Source organism: Thunnus thynnus, chromosome 20 (assembly GCF_963924715.1).
Source record: "Thunnus thynnus chromosome 20, fThuThy2.1, whole genome shotgun sequence".
In the NCBI taxonomy this organism is placed as follows: Eukaryota; Metazoa; Chordata; class Actinopteri; order Scombriformes; family Scombridae; genus Thunnus; species Thunnus thynnus.
Window position 1 is genome coordinate 3,044,788 of NC_089536.1, and position 19,735 is coordinate 3,064,522.

Genomic DNA, 19,735 nt, shown 5'->3' on the forward strand with positions numbered 1-19,735 from the left:
TTGAGAGCGAAGAGGTGATCAGCACAGTCTGAAGTACACTGTTCTTATTACTGACTTTGCAGCAGTTAGTAAAGTGTTACAGAAGGTTCTTACTTCCTAATCTGCTATTAGAAGTTTATAAAAACTATGCTGAATACACTGTTTAACACTCCAAATACCCCGAATATACCTAACAACAACCTAGCAACACCCTGGCAACCATCTAACAACAACTTAGTAAAACCCTAGCAACCTCCACAAATAAGGTGAAAATATTTAGCAGCACCATAACAGCCATGTACCTCCAACCTAGCAACACCCTGGTAACCACCTAACAACAACCTAGCGACACCCTGGTAACCATCTAACAACAACCTAGCAACACCCTGGTAACCACCTAACAACAACCTAGCAACACCCTGGTAATCATCTAACAACAACCTAGCAACACCCTGGTAATCATTTAACAACAACCTAGCACACCCTGGTAACCAACTAACAACAACCTAGCAACACCCTGGTAACCATCTAACAACAACCTAGCAACACCCTGGTAACCAACTAACAACAACCTAGCAACACCCTGGTAACCATCTAACAACAACCTAGCAACACCCTGGTAATCATCTAACAACAACCTAGCAACACCCTGGTAACATCTAACAACAACCTAGTGACACCCTGGTAACATCTAACAACAACCTAGTGACACCCTGGTAACCAACTAACAACAACCTAGCAACACCCTGGTAATCATCTAACAACAACCTAGCAACACCCTGGTAACATCTAACAACAACCTAGTGACACCCTAGCAACCTCCACGAATATGGAGAAAATATTTAGCAACACCCTGTCAATGTGTCCATACACATGTTGCTCAGGCAGCAACAACTGGAGCTGCAACGATTAGTTGATCTACAGATAATTATCAATAACTATTAAGTAAAAATGTCAAATATTTGCTGGTTGCAGTTTCTCAAATGTCAGGATTTGAAGCTTTTCTCTGTCATACATGATAGTAAACTTCGTATCTTTGGGTCATTTTATAGACAGTCTGCAGATTGATCGATGATGAAAACGAGTGTTAGTTGCAGCCTTTGCAAGAACACTTATTTTATGGTTTGGCCTTTTGTATCCAACACTTTTTAATTCAAGATTAGAGCTGCAAATAACGATTATTTACATTATCAGTAAAGATGTATGGTGATGTCTTCCAGTTTTATTTGACCAACATTTGAAACCCCAAAGACGTCCAATTTACCATCATGTATAACAAAGAAGAGCAGAGCCAGAAAGCTTTTTGCTTGAAAAAAAAAAGGTTGCAGCTCTTTTCATGACTCAACTGTGCTTCATAACCGAGTTAAAGACTAATTCAATCTTTTTCTTCTGTTTATCACATCAGCAGTTTGTGTCCTGTGCTTCCTGCCTCCGTCCATCAATCACTCGCTCAGACACTTTCACTCCTACACTCACACACAGTCTGAACAAAGTGTTCTTGCAGAAGTAGGTAATTCTCTCCCCTGCTGCCCCCCCCCCCCACCCCCCCCCCGGCTTCATTCTCCTCCTCACCCACTCACCCTCCACCTTTTCATCATCATCTCTCTCTCTCTCTCTCCATCTTCACCACTTCACATCTCCCCCCGGTGGGAGAGAAATGCTTTTTCTTATCAGTTTCTTGGATAAAACTCCAATCGACAAAGACTTGACATGACATGAAAAGATCTCACGGCACAGGAGGTGATTTTCTGAATAAAAATGGATCAATATCTGCACAAGTAGTTCATGTAGTACTTTTAAATGTGTTTGATGTACAGCAGAGGGTTTTTTTTTTTTTTGCATGTCAGGTTTATATAAGATTATAAAAAACAACTGTTAGATAACTTCATGTTGGAAAGACAAGACTGCTCCATTTATTGATCAGATATCTTATTCTCTTCCCTTAGATAAGCCGTCATTGGAAAACAAGAACTGTGGACGTACTTTCAAAGATTTTTAGTCACTGTTTATCTTTTAATTGGAAAATGCAAAATGCAAAAAAGAGAATAAATAGAATATTGTTTAATGGACTTTTTGTAAAGACATCATTTTGACTTGTACACAACTGAAATGCTGTTATATATATAGGAGGATGATGAAATATATGGACTGCATTGTTTGTGGCATCTACTGTTGGATGAAATGGAAAATAATAATAAAAAATATATATTACATAACTTTATTGTCACATGACTAACACGTACATGTTGCATACATGTATATCTGATTCTCTGCTATTGCAATAACTTATTTTACTTATAACTTATTAGAAGTTTTAACTAATTTAATCACCTTTAACAAAAAGATACTGTTTTTTTTTAAAACCGTCACAACTGTACAAGCCGCCATTTTTAAAGCTTAAAGACTTGATATCCAGGAATTTCACCCGACGTCGAGGTTCAACCTGGGCTAAATATGATGTAAAAGTTCACGTTTATGACTGTAATGTTCAGCTACACACACACACACAGTGAAATATAGTCACTCCACCTCTACTTTGGAGCAAAAACTAACATGACAAATCCAAAATTAAAACAGCTGTAGCTCCTGAACCACACTGACTGTATGCATAAATAAGGCCTCGCCGGAGAGGAAAACTTCCCAGAGTTCCTTGTGCAAATGTCAGAAACGCTCTGGATGATACAGAAACAGAGCAGAAGATCTTTGAAGTCAGTAAGAACGGAGGGAAAAAAAACATATCTGTCTGTTGCTTTGTGTGTGTAAAGGTCGAGGACGGTACAGAGCTGACACTTCTATCGTGTTTTTGTCATGAAAAGGTTTCAGGTGGATTTCCAAAAAAAGGGGTGTTTGGAGACTCGTTATTGTTATAAATCACTTAATCAGTGCTTAACGTGTGCAGATAGTTTAGATGTCATTTCAGCATGACGACAGACATGCAGGTAGGGAAAAATGTCGGCGACTGAGGCCGTTCCTTCTCACCTTGGTGTGGTAGGCGCCGCCGTTCTTGGCCACGGCGCACTGACGGTCCACCAGGAAGCAGTACCTCCTCCTCTCCTCGGACAGAGCGTTCTTGTAGCCCTCGGCGATGTAGTTGTCCAGCTCGCTCTGCTTGTTGCTGATGGCCTCCACAAACTGGGGAGACAGGAAGGAAGGAAGGAAGGAAGAAAGGAAGGAAGTGGATGAAAAAACTTAGCAACACCTCATTAAAAAAAGTGTCAAGAGTTGGATGCTACAACCTGGAGTTTAGAAACAATTAATGAGGCAAAATGACATCAGAGCGATCTGATTTGAAGAATTAAAGCATTAAAAAAAAAAGACATCTCAAAAAATTCAACAGCAACATCTCCTCCCAGAAAGAAAATACTGATTTCTCTGGATAATCTAGAGATCTGACTTCAGTAGACATTTAACAGCATAACTGCTGACATTTTAAAGGATTTTTTTTTTAATGAATTGTGCAAAAACTAAAATCAGGCATCACACATCACAATCATGACATATAAAGAAAAAAAAAAAGCAGACAAATTGTCCTTTTATGTGCCAAACTGAAAATCAAGTCACTGGAAAATGTCACAGAGCTGGAAAACAAGAATTACAGCAAAAGTCAAGACCCTCAGACTGTTTGATTATACAGGCGTCTATTATGTGATAATAATAATAGTCGCTGGTGTCTTTCTGAGCTTTAAAAACCGACATCAACACCTCCTTCCCTTCATCCACTTCATCCACATCCGTCGTCACCTTCACGCGCACACAAAGGCAAAAAGGTGTAAATCTAGCGTGATCCCGACATTAGTTCACTTATATAACTGACAGCATCAGAAGACGGTGTCAGAGTTACAAACGAGCCGGCGTGTGAGGTGTGTGTTTTCTGCACCGTCATACTGGACCGACTGACTGACTGACTGACTGACTGACTGACTGACTGACTGACTGACTGACTGACTGACTGGTCAAACTGAGCTGCTGCTAAAGTCTCCGAGCAAAAAAAAGAAAAAAAAAAAGAAAAAGCAAAGTGGCTGTGATGAGTTATGATTTTAAATGAGGCGTTAAGTTAATGCTGCTAATGCTCTGCTATAATCACCATCACACATTAAGCATCACCAGACGTGCTAATTAGGTCATTCATTAAGCTAATTGATACATTTATTAGCGGATATTTCGGCCTTAACAACATAATTCTCTTCATATAATAATGGAAGCTATTAAAAGAAGCCAAACTGTAGTTTTCTGATTATATATAAACGACAGATATTCTCATAACTGATAATTACAAATGTAGGTCAGTGTTTACTATCGCTGCTAAAAATATTAATATTAATAACATAGTGTTAGTCTGTGTATTTAAACTTCTTATTCTGTGTTTTCAGTCTTGGTTAAGGGTCTGTCTCTTCATATTAGGTCAGATACTTCCTTTAATTAGGCAACAAACGAGTATTTTCATTCATGATTATTTTCTCAATTCATCGATTAGGTGAAAAATGGTGAAAAATGGTGAAAAATGACTAATGACTGTTTCCCACAAGGCCCAGAATGACATCTGCAAATGTTTTCTGTTGTGAAACCAGAGAATATTCACATTTGAGAAGCTGGAAATAGAGAATTTAGATTTTTTTTGTCATTTAAAGTGAAAAAAATCGACTAATCAACTGATGGTTGCAGCTTAACTTTTATTATGAAATCTGGTTCTTGTGGCAGGAAGGAAGTTGAAGTAGTTTCAACAAAATCAGCTTTTCCTTGTTGATGTGTTTGTTTCTGGAGCAAAAACACACACAGAGGAAACCTGTGATATAATAATAAGTCAATATGCTATAAATGAGTTTGCACCATGACTTATATATATATATATATACATATATATATATATATATATATCTGCCATCATGAAGGGACATGAAACGCTTCAGAGAGACAAAGAGACTAAATAAAGCCTCCCTTTGAAATGTGAACATAGCACTCTGCAGGCTGAGAGATTTAATTAAAAGATCATCCATAGATTTAAAAAGGGAGGGAAACACAGAAATGTCACTGTTTTCAGGGTGTTACGTAACTTAATGTGTAGAAAACTGCATTAACTCCGTCGAGGGTTGGACGCTCAGCGCTCGTTAGTGGCCTTGTTTTGAAAGAAAAATCTACTTTTAAGAGTCAATAATAGATTAAAATGCTGTATTTTTAATTCAGGCTAATAGACGGAACATCATAGTTGGGCTGCAGTTAACGATTATTTTCCTTCTCCAATTATTCTTACGATTATTTTCTCGATTAATCGATTAGTTTTTTGGTCAGAGAAAGGTGAAAAATGTTTCCAGAAAATATTCAAATTTGAGAAACTACAACTGGAGAATTTTGTGTTTTTTTCTTTAAAAAAAAAGACTTAAAATGATTAATCAGTTATCAAATTAGTTGTTGATTAATTGTCTGTCAATAGCCTAATTGATAAATCGACTAATCATGACAGCTCTACATCATTTAACATACTACATTTTAAATAAATCAAACACATCATGATAGAGGATCCAGTACGGCTCTGACATTAATATTCACAGGAAGTTCATAGTAAATGAGCGAGATAGTTAACAATGACAAAAAATATTAGTTTCATAATAAATACTAAATAAATAAATTGTTGCAGTGTGTTGAGAATATAGTTTTGTGTAAAAGCTGCGACTTGTTAAACTTTTATTTATTTTACATTAAATCAGGTGCTTTAGAAAAGATAAAGAAGGAGTTTCCCCATGCTGGAATAAAAGCTCATTTCCTGTGTTTCAAAACCTTTTGAAACAAGAAACGATTTTCCATAAACTTTATTGAACTGAACCTCTGCATTAACCCCTCGCTGTCCTCCGTCTCTTCAGGCAGAGCGAGACGACGTCCCGCCACCCATCGACTGTCAGTCACGTCTCTGTAATGAGCCTAATCGCTCATGATTGACAAGGAAGATGAGATGACACTTAATCTCATCTTTTCACTCCTCCACCTGTACAGACTGATTACAGAGAAATTCAATATATATATATATATTAATTATATATGAAGGCTCGTTAGTGCTGAACACAGGGTTGATTTCTAGATAACGACTCTATAAATGTACTTTGACTAAACTTGATAGTCCAGTGAAGAAAACTTGATATTCATATTAGGTCAAATCAAAACTACTTCCAAGTTATTTAGATTATTTGTCAAAATTAAGAGAATTAATTAGTGAATTAAAGCTGTTTTTGACAAATTCTTCTATCTGATGCTTTAATTACTGAAAGCTTTTATTTATAATTTATTCCTGTGTGTAAACTCTCTCTCTTCTTTCACATTTAGCTCATTTCAAACACATTTTTAGTTGTTTTTCTTCAAACGAGTCTGAATCTGAATCGATTTTTATGAGAATTTACTCACATTTTTGGCTGAAATAAGCCTTTAAGAGGAAACATGTGTGAATATACATTACATAAATTATATAACACTCTGTGAGCATTTAGGAGGAAAAAGAGCTAAAAAGATATATAGAGTTTTGTTGCTATGATGATCATCAGCTGCAACTAACGATTAATCTGTTGCTTATAAAGATAATCAGTTCACTGCCACAGAGGACTAAAGAAACCAGAAAATATTCACATTTAAGAAGCTTTTTGTATTTATTCTTTATAAAAATGACTTAAAACGACTGATTATCAAAACAGTTGGCGTTTTATTTCCTGTCAGTTGGCTAATCAGTTAATCAGCAGGTCTAATCACTGATTGATCACCCGATTGGTACTTTCCTTTATATGTTTTCTGTTTGTTTGAAGTTTTGACCTGTGATTCAGGTCATTTTATCACATTACAGTCTCTTCTTCTTCTACAGTCTGTCACAAAGAGGTTTCACTGGTGGGAATCGCTGTTGATTTGTTGACGTGCCAGACGGAGGAGCCGTAACGTCACACCTTCTACAATCTTTAAAACCTGTCATCATCATCATCATCTCTTATTAAAGTGTTTGATCCCCTGAACACTTATCTGGAAAGAGCAACATGCAACCGGAAACGTGAAGGAAATCATCAGCCTGAACGTGGTCATTTAAGAGGAGAAGAACAATCTCTGAGAGGTGAAGATGGTCCTTCGTGTGGGCGAACAATGACTGCGAATGCACTGATCACCCACAGTGAAATATTATATATATATATATATATATAAACACTGTGACAAGCCAAAGTGGCAGCAGCAGAGGAAGATGAAGGCCACTTATGAGTCATAAGAAACCGAGGAGGTGGAGAGGCTTTCAGGTAGCCTACGAAAACACACAGCGAGCAACCGTGTTGATCAGGTACAGAATGTCATTCTGAGGTCACGGCCGCCGCAACGGAGCTGTCAATCATCTGTAACTGACAGGCGGTGGGTGAGAATGTGTGCATTTTACAGATAATACAGACTCTGTACACTAAAAGGAAAACAACAGCAGGTGTGTTTACCTGTTTGTGATCGACAGGTGCTAAATTCTTCATGATGATTGGTCCTGAAACGCCCTTTGAGCTCAATCAGCGAAACAAAACACTGAATATCTAAGAAGCAGAAGCGGTCAAACCTGTATCTTTAGCCCCAAGCATTCCTGAAGTCTTCTTCCTCACCTGGACTCAGGTAGATACAACTGAGACACAGTGAATCATGATGTCATGTTTCCTCTTGTTAAATATTACAGTTATTCAGGTGAGTGAAGTTTGCATCGTACGTATGCTTTTGTCATTTGAATGCTTGAATTTGCACTTTGCAACCCTCGTTCTGAAAAGTTCTGTATAAATAAATATTCTTCTTCTTCTTCCATAAAACATCAAGAAACGGTGAAAAATGCCCAAAAGCAGAGTTGAAGCCATCAACTTCAAATATTGTGTTTGTTCCAACCAACAGTCCAAAACACAGAGATATTAAAATGTATAATGACATAAACAAAGAAAAGCAGCTGTCCAATCACAATGTTTGGTTATAAAACCCTGCAATTTAATGGCATGGAGCAAAAATAAATGTCAGTTTAAAGCAAGTAAAGAAGTAAACAAAGAAATGTATGTAAATAAGCGCAAGTAAGTATAAGCAGTAAGTAGTAAAAGTAATTCAAAGTAAGCAGAAGTATAAATGAGTAAAACAGTGGTAAGACGCTAGCAAAACAACACAGTACGTAAAATAAGCTCAGCAGAAACATCACATAGGTGAGTTTCACTATATGATCTTTAAATGTTAACGTCACGGCTGAAAACGACAACAGAAATAAACAAGTCTGCCGTTTTTAACATATCTCTGTAATTCCAGTTGTCTAACAGGAAGTGACTGTTGTTGTTGTTGTTAGCGCGATGTCACGGTGATTCGTCTATCGATTGAGTGATCCAGGACAAACCAGTCCAGTCTGCCGTCAAAGCTGGATAACCGACCGGGTTAGAGCTACAACGAACAGTCGATTACTTGATTAATCGATTAGTTGATTGACAGAAATAAATGAGTCATTTTTTAAAGATAAAATGTCAAGATTTCAAACCAAGCGGCAACCTCCGGGGCTGTAAAATGAAGCCAATGAGGAAGCGCCAAAAACTGCAGTTCCTTGAATGGCCACTTGAGGCTTCAAAAGTGAGTCAATCCCCATAGACCCCCATGTTAACATGCCCAACTTTACAGCAGAAATAAACATGTTTACAGCCTGGTTGGTCTCTATAACTAAATTTTATTAAGCCGTAAGTTCTGCATAATGAAGGACATGGCTGCTTTGAGTGACAGGTCCGCCAGCCGCTAGGTGGCTTGTTTCAGCCATTCGGCCCGCCTCTTTGCCCATTTTTGATTGGCTGGGAGTTAGGCAGCGTCACGCACTGCCAAGATGGCGACGGCCAGCACGGCTTCAAAACCGCTCTTCAGAAACCAACGGGTGACGTCACGGTAACTACATCCATATTTTTATATAGTCTATGTTTCAAACGTATCTAATGAGAATATTTTATGTTTTCTTTAGTCTTCAATGACAGTAAACTGAATTTATTTGGGTTGTTGACAAGACAAAGTCAAAACAAGACATTTCAGGCATTTTTCACTATTTTCTGACACTTTATCAACCAAACAACTAAACCATTAACTGAGAAAATAATCGACATCGTCATCAGACCGCTGGTGGCATCAGCAGGCTTGTTATTACTTCATCCTGTCCTATAGGAGGGTCCTGTATCAAAACCTGGTTTTAAAACCTGTATTAGTTCTGCTGATATTGTGCATAAACTTGAAAAATGATGTTCAATCAAATTACCGCAATTTATATGTAGTCTACTCTGTGCTCTAGACATGATGGGTACTTAAAACGCAGCATATTACCTACATAATACACAGATATTGGAAAGAATGGCCAAAAACAGGTTCATCCAGCCACGTCTATCATACAGTATCCTATAAGATATATATATATATCCTATAATCTGTCATGAATCCTGTTTAAGTTAGTGTCTTAGTGCTGGCATCGCATGCGTATAAGCAGGAAAATCTTGAAGTACAGTTTTATAAATAAATCCCTGGAGAAGGAGTCTACTTTGATATACGTTAAAGTACATTTATCCCCCACAGCTCAGTTCCTTTTTCATTATTTAAGTAGCTTGAATACATCAGGCCTGCAGTATGTGCGGTTTATGCGCTGTGATCACTCTCAGATACGGAGCCCTAATTAGATTCCGACTGGCTTTTCATGCCACTGTCAATAAGCCGCTCCTCGCCTAAAGCCCCCGTCTTTACACAAAATATAAAACCTGGCCAAAAGCTGCTCTCCTGGTTTCTGCTGACAACGAGCACAGTCAGCATTTGTTTGGGGGGGGGGGGGGTGCACTTGTGTGTCCAGTATTTGTCGACTTATTTGGCATTAAAGATGGCCTGAACTGTTGTATGAAATACGTCAGTCAAAACATGCACTCTAACAGATTGATAAAAGCAAATTAGACTAGAAAGAGCATCAAGTTTCCTCTAAATTAAACTTCACAGATGGATGTTAAAAGCTCTGTGTGATGGTATGCAAACTTTTTTTGTTTTCAAGTTTTTCGAAGTTTCTCAGCTCAATTTTTCAAACTGACAAACTTCATCTCTCTCTGAGATGAAGGAAAGCAGAAACTTGCCAGAAGGAATGAAAGTAATAACAGACAATTGTGTCAACTGGCCTCAAAGCTCCCTGTCAGCTATAAAAAAAAAATTAAAAAGAGATTTCAGGATGGAATTGACTTTGGTGTTTCTGGTCTGATGCCAGTCATCTCTACATACAAGAAGCCTAACCCTAACCCCTACCCTAACCCTAACCCTAACCCCTACCCTAACCCTAACCCTAACCCTAACCCTAACACCCTGATGCCCTAACCCTAACCCTAACCCTATCCCTATCCCTAGCCCTAACCCTAACCCTAACCCTAACACCCTGATGCCCTAACCCTAACCCTAACCCCTACCCTAACCCTAACCCCAACGCCCTGATGCCCTAACCCTAGCCCCTAACCATAACCCTAGCCCTAACGCCCTGATGCCCTAACCCTAGCCTTAACCCTAGCCCCCTAACCCTAACCCTAACCCTAACCCTAACCCCTAACCCTAACCCTATCCCTAACCCTAACCATAACCCTATCCCCCAGGTCATTTGAAAACTAAAAGCGTCAGACGGAGATCAAGAATCTCAGAAAATCCGGGTACAATTTCACTTCTTGTTTTCAATAATGTTCATTTCTCTCCTCCAGCAGCACCTCATCACGGTTTGTCCTCTTCTATTCTCTCAAATCACCCCTCTCTACTGTCCTCTTTGATACTTCACATACACACACACACACACACACACTATCTCATGATGTACAACTGCTTCCTCTGAGCTCATCCCATTAAAAACCTGTAAGAAACCGGAACAACCAAGGAGGCGGGTGAAGAGCTTTTCACGTGTCATTCATGTATGTTTCACCCCCGAGACACCATTGTGGCTTTCTTCTCATGACGGGATGATAATTGTGTGTTTGATTGGTGTTATTACTCTACACTCACACATTCGGCTCTTATGTAAGTGTGTAATAATGAAATGTTTCCCCTTCCTCCCTCCCTCCGTGGAGAAAATATCCCCTAAAGACGTTTCAGCAGGCAAGGAGCTTAACAAGCTTTCTTAACAGAAACATACAGATGCAGAGAGAGATCATAATGTCTTCTTCTGTAACAAGAGAGGAGAGAACTCGGTGCTTTTGGCAACAAAAATAGTTTCCTCCCACTCAAAAGTCTCTGAATCCTCTCAAAACGTCTCTTTTACTCTCACTTTACCTGAGGTGTCAGTTCAAGCACAGCAGGCATGAATCACAATCATTTATCAATTAACTGTTTAGGCTGTAAAATGTCAGAACATTTTTGGTTGCTTGAATCGCTTGGTTTTTTTTTCCAACCAGTGATCCAAAAGCAAAATATGTTCAGTTTACAATGATGTTAAACAGAGAAAAGTAGCAAATCCTCACATTTAAGAAGCTGGAACCAGAGTATTTTTGCATTTTTTTGCTCAACCAGTGACTGATGGTTGTCAACTTTTCTCTACTTGCAACCTCTCATCACACGCCGAATGTCTAACTGTTCTGGTTTTCATATACTGGTTTCCCCTTCTCAGGTTTAAGAGGTAAAACTATCCAGACAGAAGAACAGATAATAGAAGAAGAATAGAAGAAATATTAAACTGAAATTAGTTTTTTCTTATTTTGATATCATCCTGGGACCTCTTAGATTCCTTCCATGACCCCTTGTGGGAGCCTGACCCACAGGTTGGGAACCAGTGACTTAAACAATCAGTTAATTAAAGTTGTGATGATTAATCATTTCAGCACAAACCATAATGTCAATGTTTATGCCTCGACGTTCTTTCGTCTTATAGAAAAAACAAGAAAACTCTGCAGGACCTGGTGCAGTGAAAGTGGGAGGGAGGACGTTTTCCCTCCATTAACATCATCTAAAATCCACAAACTATCCTTCTCCACTAATATATGCATCAGTAACAAACGCAGCAGCACATTTATCAGTCTGTATATTTTGCTCATGCAGCAGCTCAGAGCTTTATGGCCCCAGAGGATCTCTGCTGTAAACGGGTGATTTTCCATCGCCGATAGTTTTAATATTAACAATCAATCATGAGCAGGAGGAGCAAGTGGTGATTATTTTAATGAGTTGAAGTTTTTCTTTTTTCTTGCTGCTCCAAAAGGCACCAGTGAACTGTTGCATCACTTAATTAAAAGTTGGAAAGTTTAGTTAACGGGGGGCTGTGCACCACACAACCGTTGGACCGGAGTTAGCTGTAAAGCTAATTTACATCTGTGGCCTCTCGGCTACAAGATATTAAAGACAATATAACACAAAACAAACCATTAAAAACTGTACAATTAGCTGAATTTACAAACAGTTGGTTCCTTACAAAGGTTTAGATCAGTGATCACATGATTAGTTTGTCTTGAGCCATGTTGTAAGTCAAAATACTGAAGCTTGTATATTCTCTCATATGGGAGGAAATTCTGCTGAAAATGCAGTTCTCCTAAATTAAGCCAAGCAGTCACCTCTGACTGATGCCCTGCTCTCTCTAGCATTGCTCCTGCAGAATGACACACATTGTTTAAGCGTCGGTGGTGCAAGATCATGAATTAGTCTATAGATCAGACACATATCTGCAAAGCAAAGAAAACTGCCAAAGGTCGATAAATTATACTTTTGAGTGATGGTGCGTTGATGGCAGCCACACTTTCAGGCTTACAGACACGCTGTGTATATATATATATATATGCGCCATATTGTACAGTCAAAAATGAAAATCTGTCCTTTTATGTTTGGCTGTGAGCTCCACAGTGCAGAATGCTGGTGTCTGCACGCCTGCCAAGACCTGGTTCCCATGAAGGCCCATATGACGCACAGTAGGAACCTGGCTACCTAAACACACACACACACACACACATGCTGCTCAGAGGGCCCACAACACATGCTAACACACACACTAACACTACACACACACACACAGGTGCAAACTAGACGATCTCAGAGTGGGCACACCTCTGTCAAGGCTGCATAATGCTCTAAATGTGTGATTTTAATATAAATATAAGAGTTACTGAAGTTAGCAGCTTCATCACACACAACAAACATAGAACAAGACATCAAGAACATGACTTTGAAATATATAAAATCTGAAAATTTCCCAATCTGTTGCCCCCTAGTGGTGATATCCCAAGAGACGCTTGATCTGCTTTCAAATACACGAACAGCAGCCTTAAAGGATAAATTCACACAAGTCTGTTAAAGCAACAGTCAAGTGTCCATATGATCATTTTAATATATGAACACTGCCTCCTGTTCATACTGACCAATAAAACATCCGTTCTTAATGTTTTTTTAATATAATGATGGGAAAAAAATCCTCATTTTCCGCAAAAATGTATTTAACAGTTTATCTGAAGCTGATATGAACCTTCAGCTGTGTAAGTTAGTCAAATGAAGTGATCTTATTCACTGTATCTTAGTCTTTTAAGTGTAAAATTCCCCTTCTGTGTTTCCTTGTTGACCTGCAGTGGAGGGATAGTGACATGTAGAGGGATTTTTTCAGTAACTAACTGAAGGATATCCACTTGATTTGTCCAACTAGGACTGCCCAAACCTTTTATTAGCTTCAGATAAATATTTGAACACATTTCTGCACCCCATCGAAGCACATCAGACCTTTTTAACAGCCAGTATGAACAACAGGAAATGATCACAGCTGGTTCGTGTTGTTTTCAAAACAAACTGGAGAAATTGGCTGAACTCTGCTGGATTTTATTGAAATTTGTCAACAAGAAAAGCACACAGAAACTATTTGGGAGGTAATAAACTAGTCTCTGAGATCCAGATTAGCGAGGTGTTATATTTCGGACGTTCGGTTCGTGCGGAGAGATGAAGCGACGTGCGCTGGGGGAAAAGGCCTGACCTCTCGGCTGAGAGCAGCAGGACTTTCACGCCTGATAAGCCATTAAATCTGCAGGAACGTTGAGGCTGATCGTTCCTGCGCTGTTGTTCCTCATGGCTCCGCGGATCGATTTTTGCAACAACAAGCCCGGCCGTCCCTTTCACGCTCCGCCGGCCATCCATCGCAGCAACACTAACAATTACACAATAATTACCTCCCCTGTTGCTCCTGCAGTGCAGTGCAGTGTGTGTGTGTGTGTGTGTGTGGAAGTGCTGCACGATTAACCCTTAACCTCTGACACCATGTTTCCTCTGCACTACATCTGTCTTTTACAGCTCTTTAACTATTGTGTTTAATATAAAATCTTTTTTTTGCTTGTTTGACTACCTGTCTGTAAGACTTTGTACATGCAAACTTATCTAGCCGAGATAAACTGGATAAATATAATTAAAATTCTTTTAAAAAAAAGACATGACAGATTCCTATTGTTGACCATCAGAAAAACACACAATATAAAGTGATTTTTCTGGGCTTAGTTTCTCGTCAGCCGCTGTCACTCCTTCAACAGATGACAGCTGATGTGACACAATAATTAACTGCGCTGTCATTTCTGCAAAACTTGATTTTTCTTCTGGATTAGAAAGTTTTAAAGAGAAGATACTGTAAACCCATCCACACAGAGGAGCTGCAGGTGAGCAGGTGTTTTTGTGAACAACATCGTGCAGACAGGCTGTCAGTAGACGAAGCCCCATACTCCCCGTTCGATGTCGACTTTAATTATTTGTGTCACGTTTGACGCTTTAAGCGCTGACAAGGCAGAAATATAACTTCTCAGCCAACTGATTCAGCCGATCGATGATAGCCGAGGTGTTCGTCCCGTCGCTGAAAACTTGGACAAAATTAATTCCAGTTCAAAAAAAAACAAAACAAAAATCAGTTTTTAAACCAGCTTTTCTTGTCTTTGTCATTTCTCATTTGTGCTGCAGTTACTTAAAGGCTAATTAACTCAACATTAAAAGCTCATTACTGTCAACCTATAAATAACCACACACAGCATACAAGCATACAACATTTATACATTAAAAAACTCCTCATTAGGGCTGAAAATATATTGATTTTATATTGAAATTACGATATGAGACTTAGATTTTATTGGCAGAAGTGCTGCATTACAGTAAAGTGATGTCAATTTCCGAACTTAAAAGGCTGTTGTAGCTGTACTATTATTTTATTATTTTACACACTTAGTCATTATATCCATATTACTGATGATTAATTATCAAAAACCTCATTGTGTGAATATTGTGTGAAGGAACCAATAGTCATCTCTACAATACTATCATTATCGATAGAGCTGCAACAAGGATTTGAATCTGCAAAATGTCTGAAATTTTTAAATAGAAAGTTTATTAATACGATGTCGGTTGCAAGAAAATGTTATGTTTGACTGATACAATCAAGAATCATCAGGTTCTTGTTAAACCTGCTTGCAAACTGAACAAAACAACAATAATTCATTATATCTTTGATAAAACTCCCTGCAGCAGTCAAACATTGTAAACAGGGTTCAGCATCCTGCAGTAAGTCATGTGTATTAACATGTTAATGACTGGAGACCTCTGACTCTACTGCAGGTGTAAAACGGTTTATTTAATGAAATGGAAAGAGAAGCGACGTGTGAATGAATTTAGTATTCAAGTAAAAATTTACAACTTGTTTAATGAGTCTTTATATATTTGCATGTCTCAGTTTTCCAGTCAGTAATGTCGTTGTCATGACTTTATCACTAATGTTTTTAACTTTTAGTGTTTTTATCATGTTTCAACTTTATGCACAACACTTGGTTTTGTTTTTCTTTTATGTTTATAGTTTTCACCTGTGTTTCTTACTGTAGTTTTGCAGGTGCAAACGTGCAAAGTGTGTTATGTGTAGGTTGTTTTTATGACTAAAAAAGAATAAAACCAAACACGACTGTAAATTTAATAACCTGCTTTGTCCGATCAACAGTCCCAAATCCACACAAGACATTTGAAGACGTCATTTCGACCTGTTTGCTATTTTTCTGACATTTTACAGACGAAAACGATTAACCGAGGAGCAATCGATAATGAAAATAACCGTTAATCACCTCTTCCTCTGTCTCCCTATTGTATTCTCTGCCTCTTTCTAAGCCTGTTATTGTGCGGAGGAGCGGCTGATTGGACAGACAGCACATCACAGCGGCGTCTCCTGTACAGGTTGTGTAAGAGGGCCCCGTGTGTCACCGCGACGCCTACGGTCGGGGGCACAGAGTCTCGCGCTGTTTCCTCCTCACGCCTCCGCCTCCGCTCAAGCAGTTACCTGAACATGAGAGAAATATGCCTCTCAACTCATTCACCTGCCCTATATATCATAAACAAATGTTATGTAACGCTGATAAAGCTAATACAGAGCAGGAACTAATAAAGTAGATGCAAAGAGTGAAAGCTATGGGACTACTTTGGCAGAGTTTCAAAGTTCAAGTAGTGAAAGTTGGATTAAATATACAGTTTATTTATAATGTTCATTTATACACAGTTTAGTCTTTTCTCCGTTTTTTTCAATTAAATCTTATTTTAAATGGGTTTTTTGTAAATAAAGTAGAATTTAAAGGTTTCTGAAGAAATTTTACATTTATTTTTGATAACATCCCTCACCTGACTGCCCTCCTCAGCAATTTGTTGGGTCTAAAAACACATGATCATATGATTTATTTGTGCTTAGTTTCATAATTCTCCAATTTAGAAGTATTTCTATAAGTGTTGTTTGATGACGCCGGTGAAGGCAATAAGCCGAAACTCTTTTTCAAAAAAGTTGTCGCTGCAGTTTTAAACTTTTACACTTAAAGCTTAAAGACTTCTGTCTCCCCCTTCTGGCAGTGAGAGTAATTACAACAACACTGTCTACATTATGCTGACGTCATACGCTCCGCCGTAGCCCACTCAGTCGCTAATGTTGCGGCTGTAAAACGGTGGATAAATTGTTTTGAGCGTCACACAGCCCCTGTGAAATGACTCATTTCATTATCAGAATTCGATCGATTCGGTCTGATAACATTTGGAAAGTCTAGAAGAGCCGAAGGATTCAATTATTTTACCCACATTCAAGTTAGCAGAGAGCTAACCGGATGTTAGCTGCTCGGCTGGTGGAAGTCTCTAGTGCACTCTGCCCATAGAGGAAAGTCAAACCCGACATCAGATTAAAAACTGCGGCATACTGTGAGATACAGAGACATTTATCTGGTGATGACAGGTTTAATCAGCATTGTGTGAACTCGTTTGGGTTTTAATGTACCAGACGTTCATTTATATGTAAAAGTTCTGCACTGCAGGTTTAAACAATCACATTTCAAATGTGTGTTTGTGCCGTTTAAGCCGCATGTCTTCAAGTAAAGAACAAAAAGAAACTCAACTGTTCGACACAGCGAGTTCGACTTGTAGCCATCGCTATCTCTTACTTCTCTCACTGTGAAGAACCTCGCAAAACTGGCACCCAAACTGTGTGTTCCCAGTCGGGGGGGGGGGGTTCCAGCCCATTCAGCTCAGCGCATCCTATCCCATCAGCGCCGGCAGCAGTCACGGATTACCAGCTGCACTGAAGCTCAAATCCCCTCAGGGAGGGGGGAACAGCATCTAAAGAGCCAACTCTGCGGGACGGTAGAGTGTGTGCTACACGCCGAAGAGTCAGCCTGAGTTCACTAAAAAAAATATCTGCACTGGTGATTCTGATTTTGGTGAAATAAAGAGGAAATTACAAGAAACAAATGTTCACTTGCTGAATTGAAGCCGACAGCATGATATTATCTTGGCACCGGTTGCTGTAGACATGCGGTGGTCTTCTAGCTTTGCCTTAATGATCCTCCATGAACCACAGAGCCAATATTCCTCATTGATTGATAGAAAAAGCACTTAAACACACACACTGACCTGCATCTCCTTGTCTCCATACTTGGAGGGGTGCTTGCTGCCTTGGCTCTTTCTGCGCAGTTTCTTCAGCTCTGCCTGGCACTTCTCCAAACTCTCCCCTTTGCTCTTGTGCTCCATCTGGTACTTCTTCAGCGCAGCCTGAGGAGGGCAGCACACAGTCAGCAGGTGGGGGGGAGGGGGGGGGGGGGGCGCATGTGTCAGCATCCACAGACGATCCTTTACACCGACATACTGTATAATCATTTCAAACTGTCCTGACAAGTAGCGAGCTTCTGTTTTACTGCCTGACTGATGCAAAAAAGGAGGACTGCAGAGTCGAGTGAGAGTGAAACTGTTGGATTATGATGTACTGGTTGTTTCTTCCTCTCCTCTTTCTCTGGTTTTCTTCTCTATCTGCAGCAGTCTGTTTGGGGAACTAGGTTGGGTTTGTTTATAGTGCATCAAAAGACTACAGATTGGTAAAGTGTCCCAATTCTCTCTTTCTAAAACACAATTGCACTTGTATGGCCTGTGTTTTACTGTTAGCAAGAAGATTAATTCTGCTTTTTGGACACAATCTGCTCCTTCCCTCCTTAAAGCGTTGGATCAGACATATATTCTTTTTCTTAAAATTAAAAAGGAGATTAGATTCAGTTTGCAGAGTCGGCATGATGCATTTGTCAAGTTGTAGCAACCAAAACCAGGTGTCCTGCTGAGCGTCTGCTGTTTACAATATTATTCAAGATTACAACACTTCTATTCACTAAACAAACATTTGTATATTTGATTGTCTAGGGTGTTTCTTAGAGGTGTTTGTGAGGTCTTGTTTAGCGTTTTTAGTGTGTTTTTGTTAGGATATGTAATGACAAAAAGATATTTGGCCTATTGGAAATTAATAAATAAAGTTAGTGCCCCCCCCCCAAGGTTTGATATTATAATCCCAAAATCAGGTAAAGCGCCCTCAAATCCCTAAATGTGGTACTTTAGGAGGCCACAAAATGTGTAATGTGTAACTCCCTCAATTTTCTCCTTTGTTAAAATCCCATATGTCAAAATTTGGTAGAGTGTCAAATTTTCTATGACCCAAAAATGAGTAAGTGTTCTCAGATTTTGTGTATTATAGTGCCTCCAAATTGTAGAATCCTAAAATTCATTCATTTTTAATTCCCCTTTCATCCTGTGCATGGTCACAGGAGCTGGAGTCTATCCCAGCATGCACTGGGCAAGAGGTAGAGTATACCAGTGTTGCCAGTCTATCACAGCACCAGCATTATGTACAGTATGTGTTTTGAATGCATATGTATTATAGATACCCCCCCCCCCCCTCCCGTCTAGATTCCAAACTACTGATTACCATAAATTAATTTGTCTATTTAATTTTAAAATAAATAAATAAAACAAAACTGCTCATTTTCACAGAATGAGTCATAATTCACAAGTCAGAGTGGGAAGAAATTTTATGTAACTTGCTGCAGTGGTTTGGATGAAAGCCGGCGGGGGAATTAAGAAGAAGAAGAAGAGAGTGTGCATCTTGTTTCTGGCCAGTGATTTTATGAGAACATGGTTTCATATTCCCCCCGGAGAGGCCGAAACTGACATGGAGATGAAAGGTAATTCAATTAATAATTCAAGCTGGATTTGCAGTTTTTCTTTCAAGAAAGACAAGTGTATATATTGTAATATTGTAGAGGCTTGAAGTTCCATTTCCAGGCTAGCATCTGTCTTTTAGTAAAATTTGAACACCTTGTTATTTTAAGAAATATAAAGACTGATTATTTTGTTAATAATGTGCCTAAGAGGCTTTGACAGCACTCCTGTGACTCATGAGATGTTTAAGTGTTAAATGCTAACAAAACAATCATTTTATCTTTGTTAAAGCTGCAGTCATTGATTCTTTTTTTGGCCACTAGGGGGCAGAAACACT

General features: G+C 38.9%; 1 protein-coding gene across 8 annotated transcripts in view; it reads right to left on the reverse strand.

The window, feature by feature from the left end:
* Positions 1-19,735, reverse strand: part of baiap2b (BAR/IMD domain containing adaptor protein 2b) — a 57,934-nt gene that overhangs the window by 16,761 nt on the left and 21,438 nt on the right. For all 8 annotated transcript variants that reach the window (XM_067576105.1, XM_067576101.1, XM_067576104.1 and 5 more), the window contains exons 4-5: positions 17,833-17,970; positions 2,959-3,111 (exon numbers count right to left, since the gene is read on the reverse strand). In XM_067576105.1, the coding sequence (XP_067432206.1) occupies positions 2,959-3,111; positions 17,833-17,970 (291 nt within the window). The remainder of the gene's footprint in view (positions 1-2,958; positions 3,112-17,832; positions 17,971-19,735) is intronic.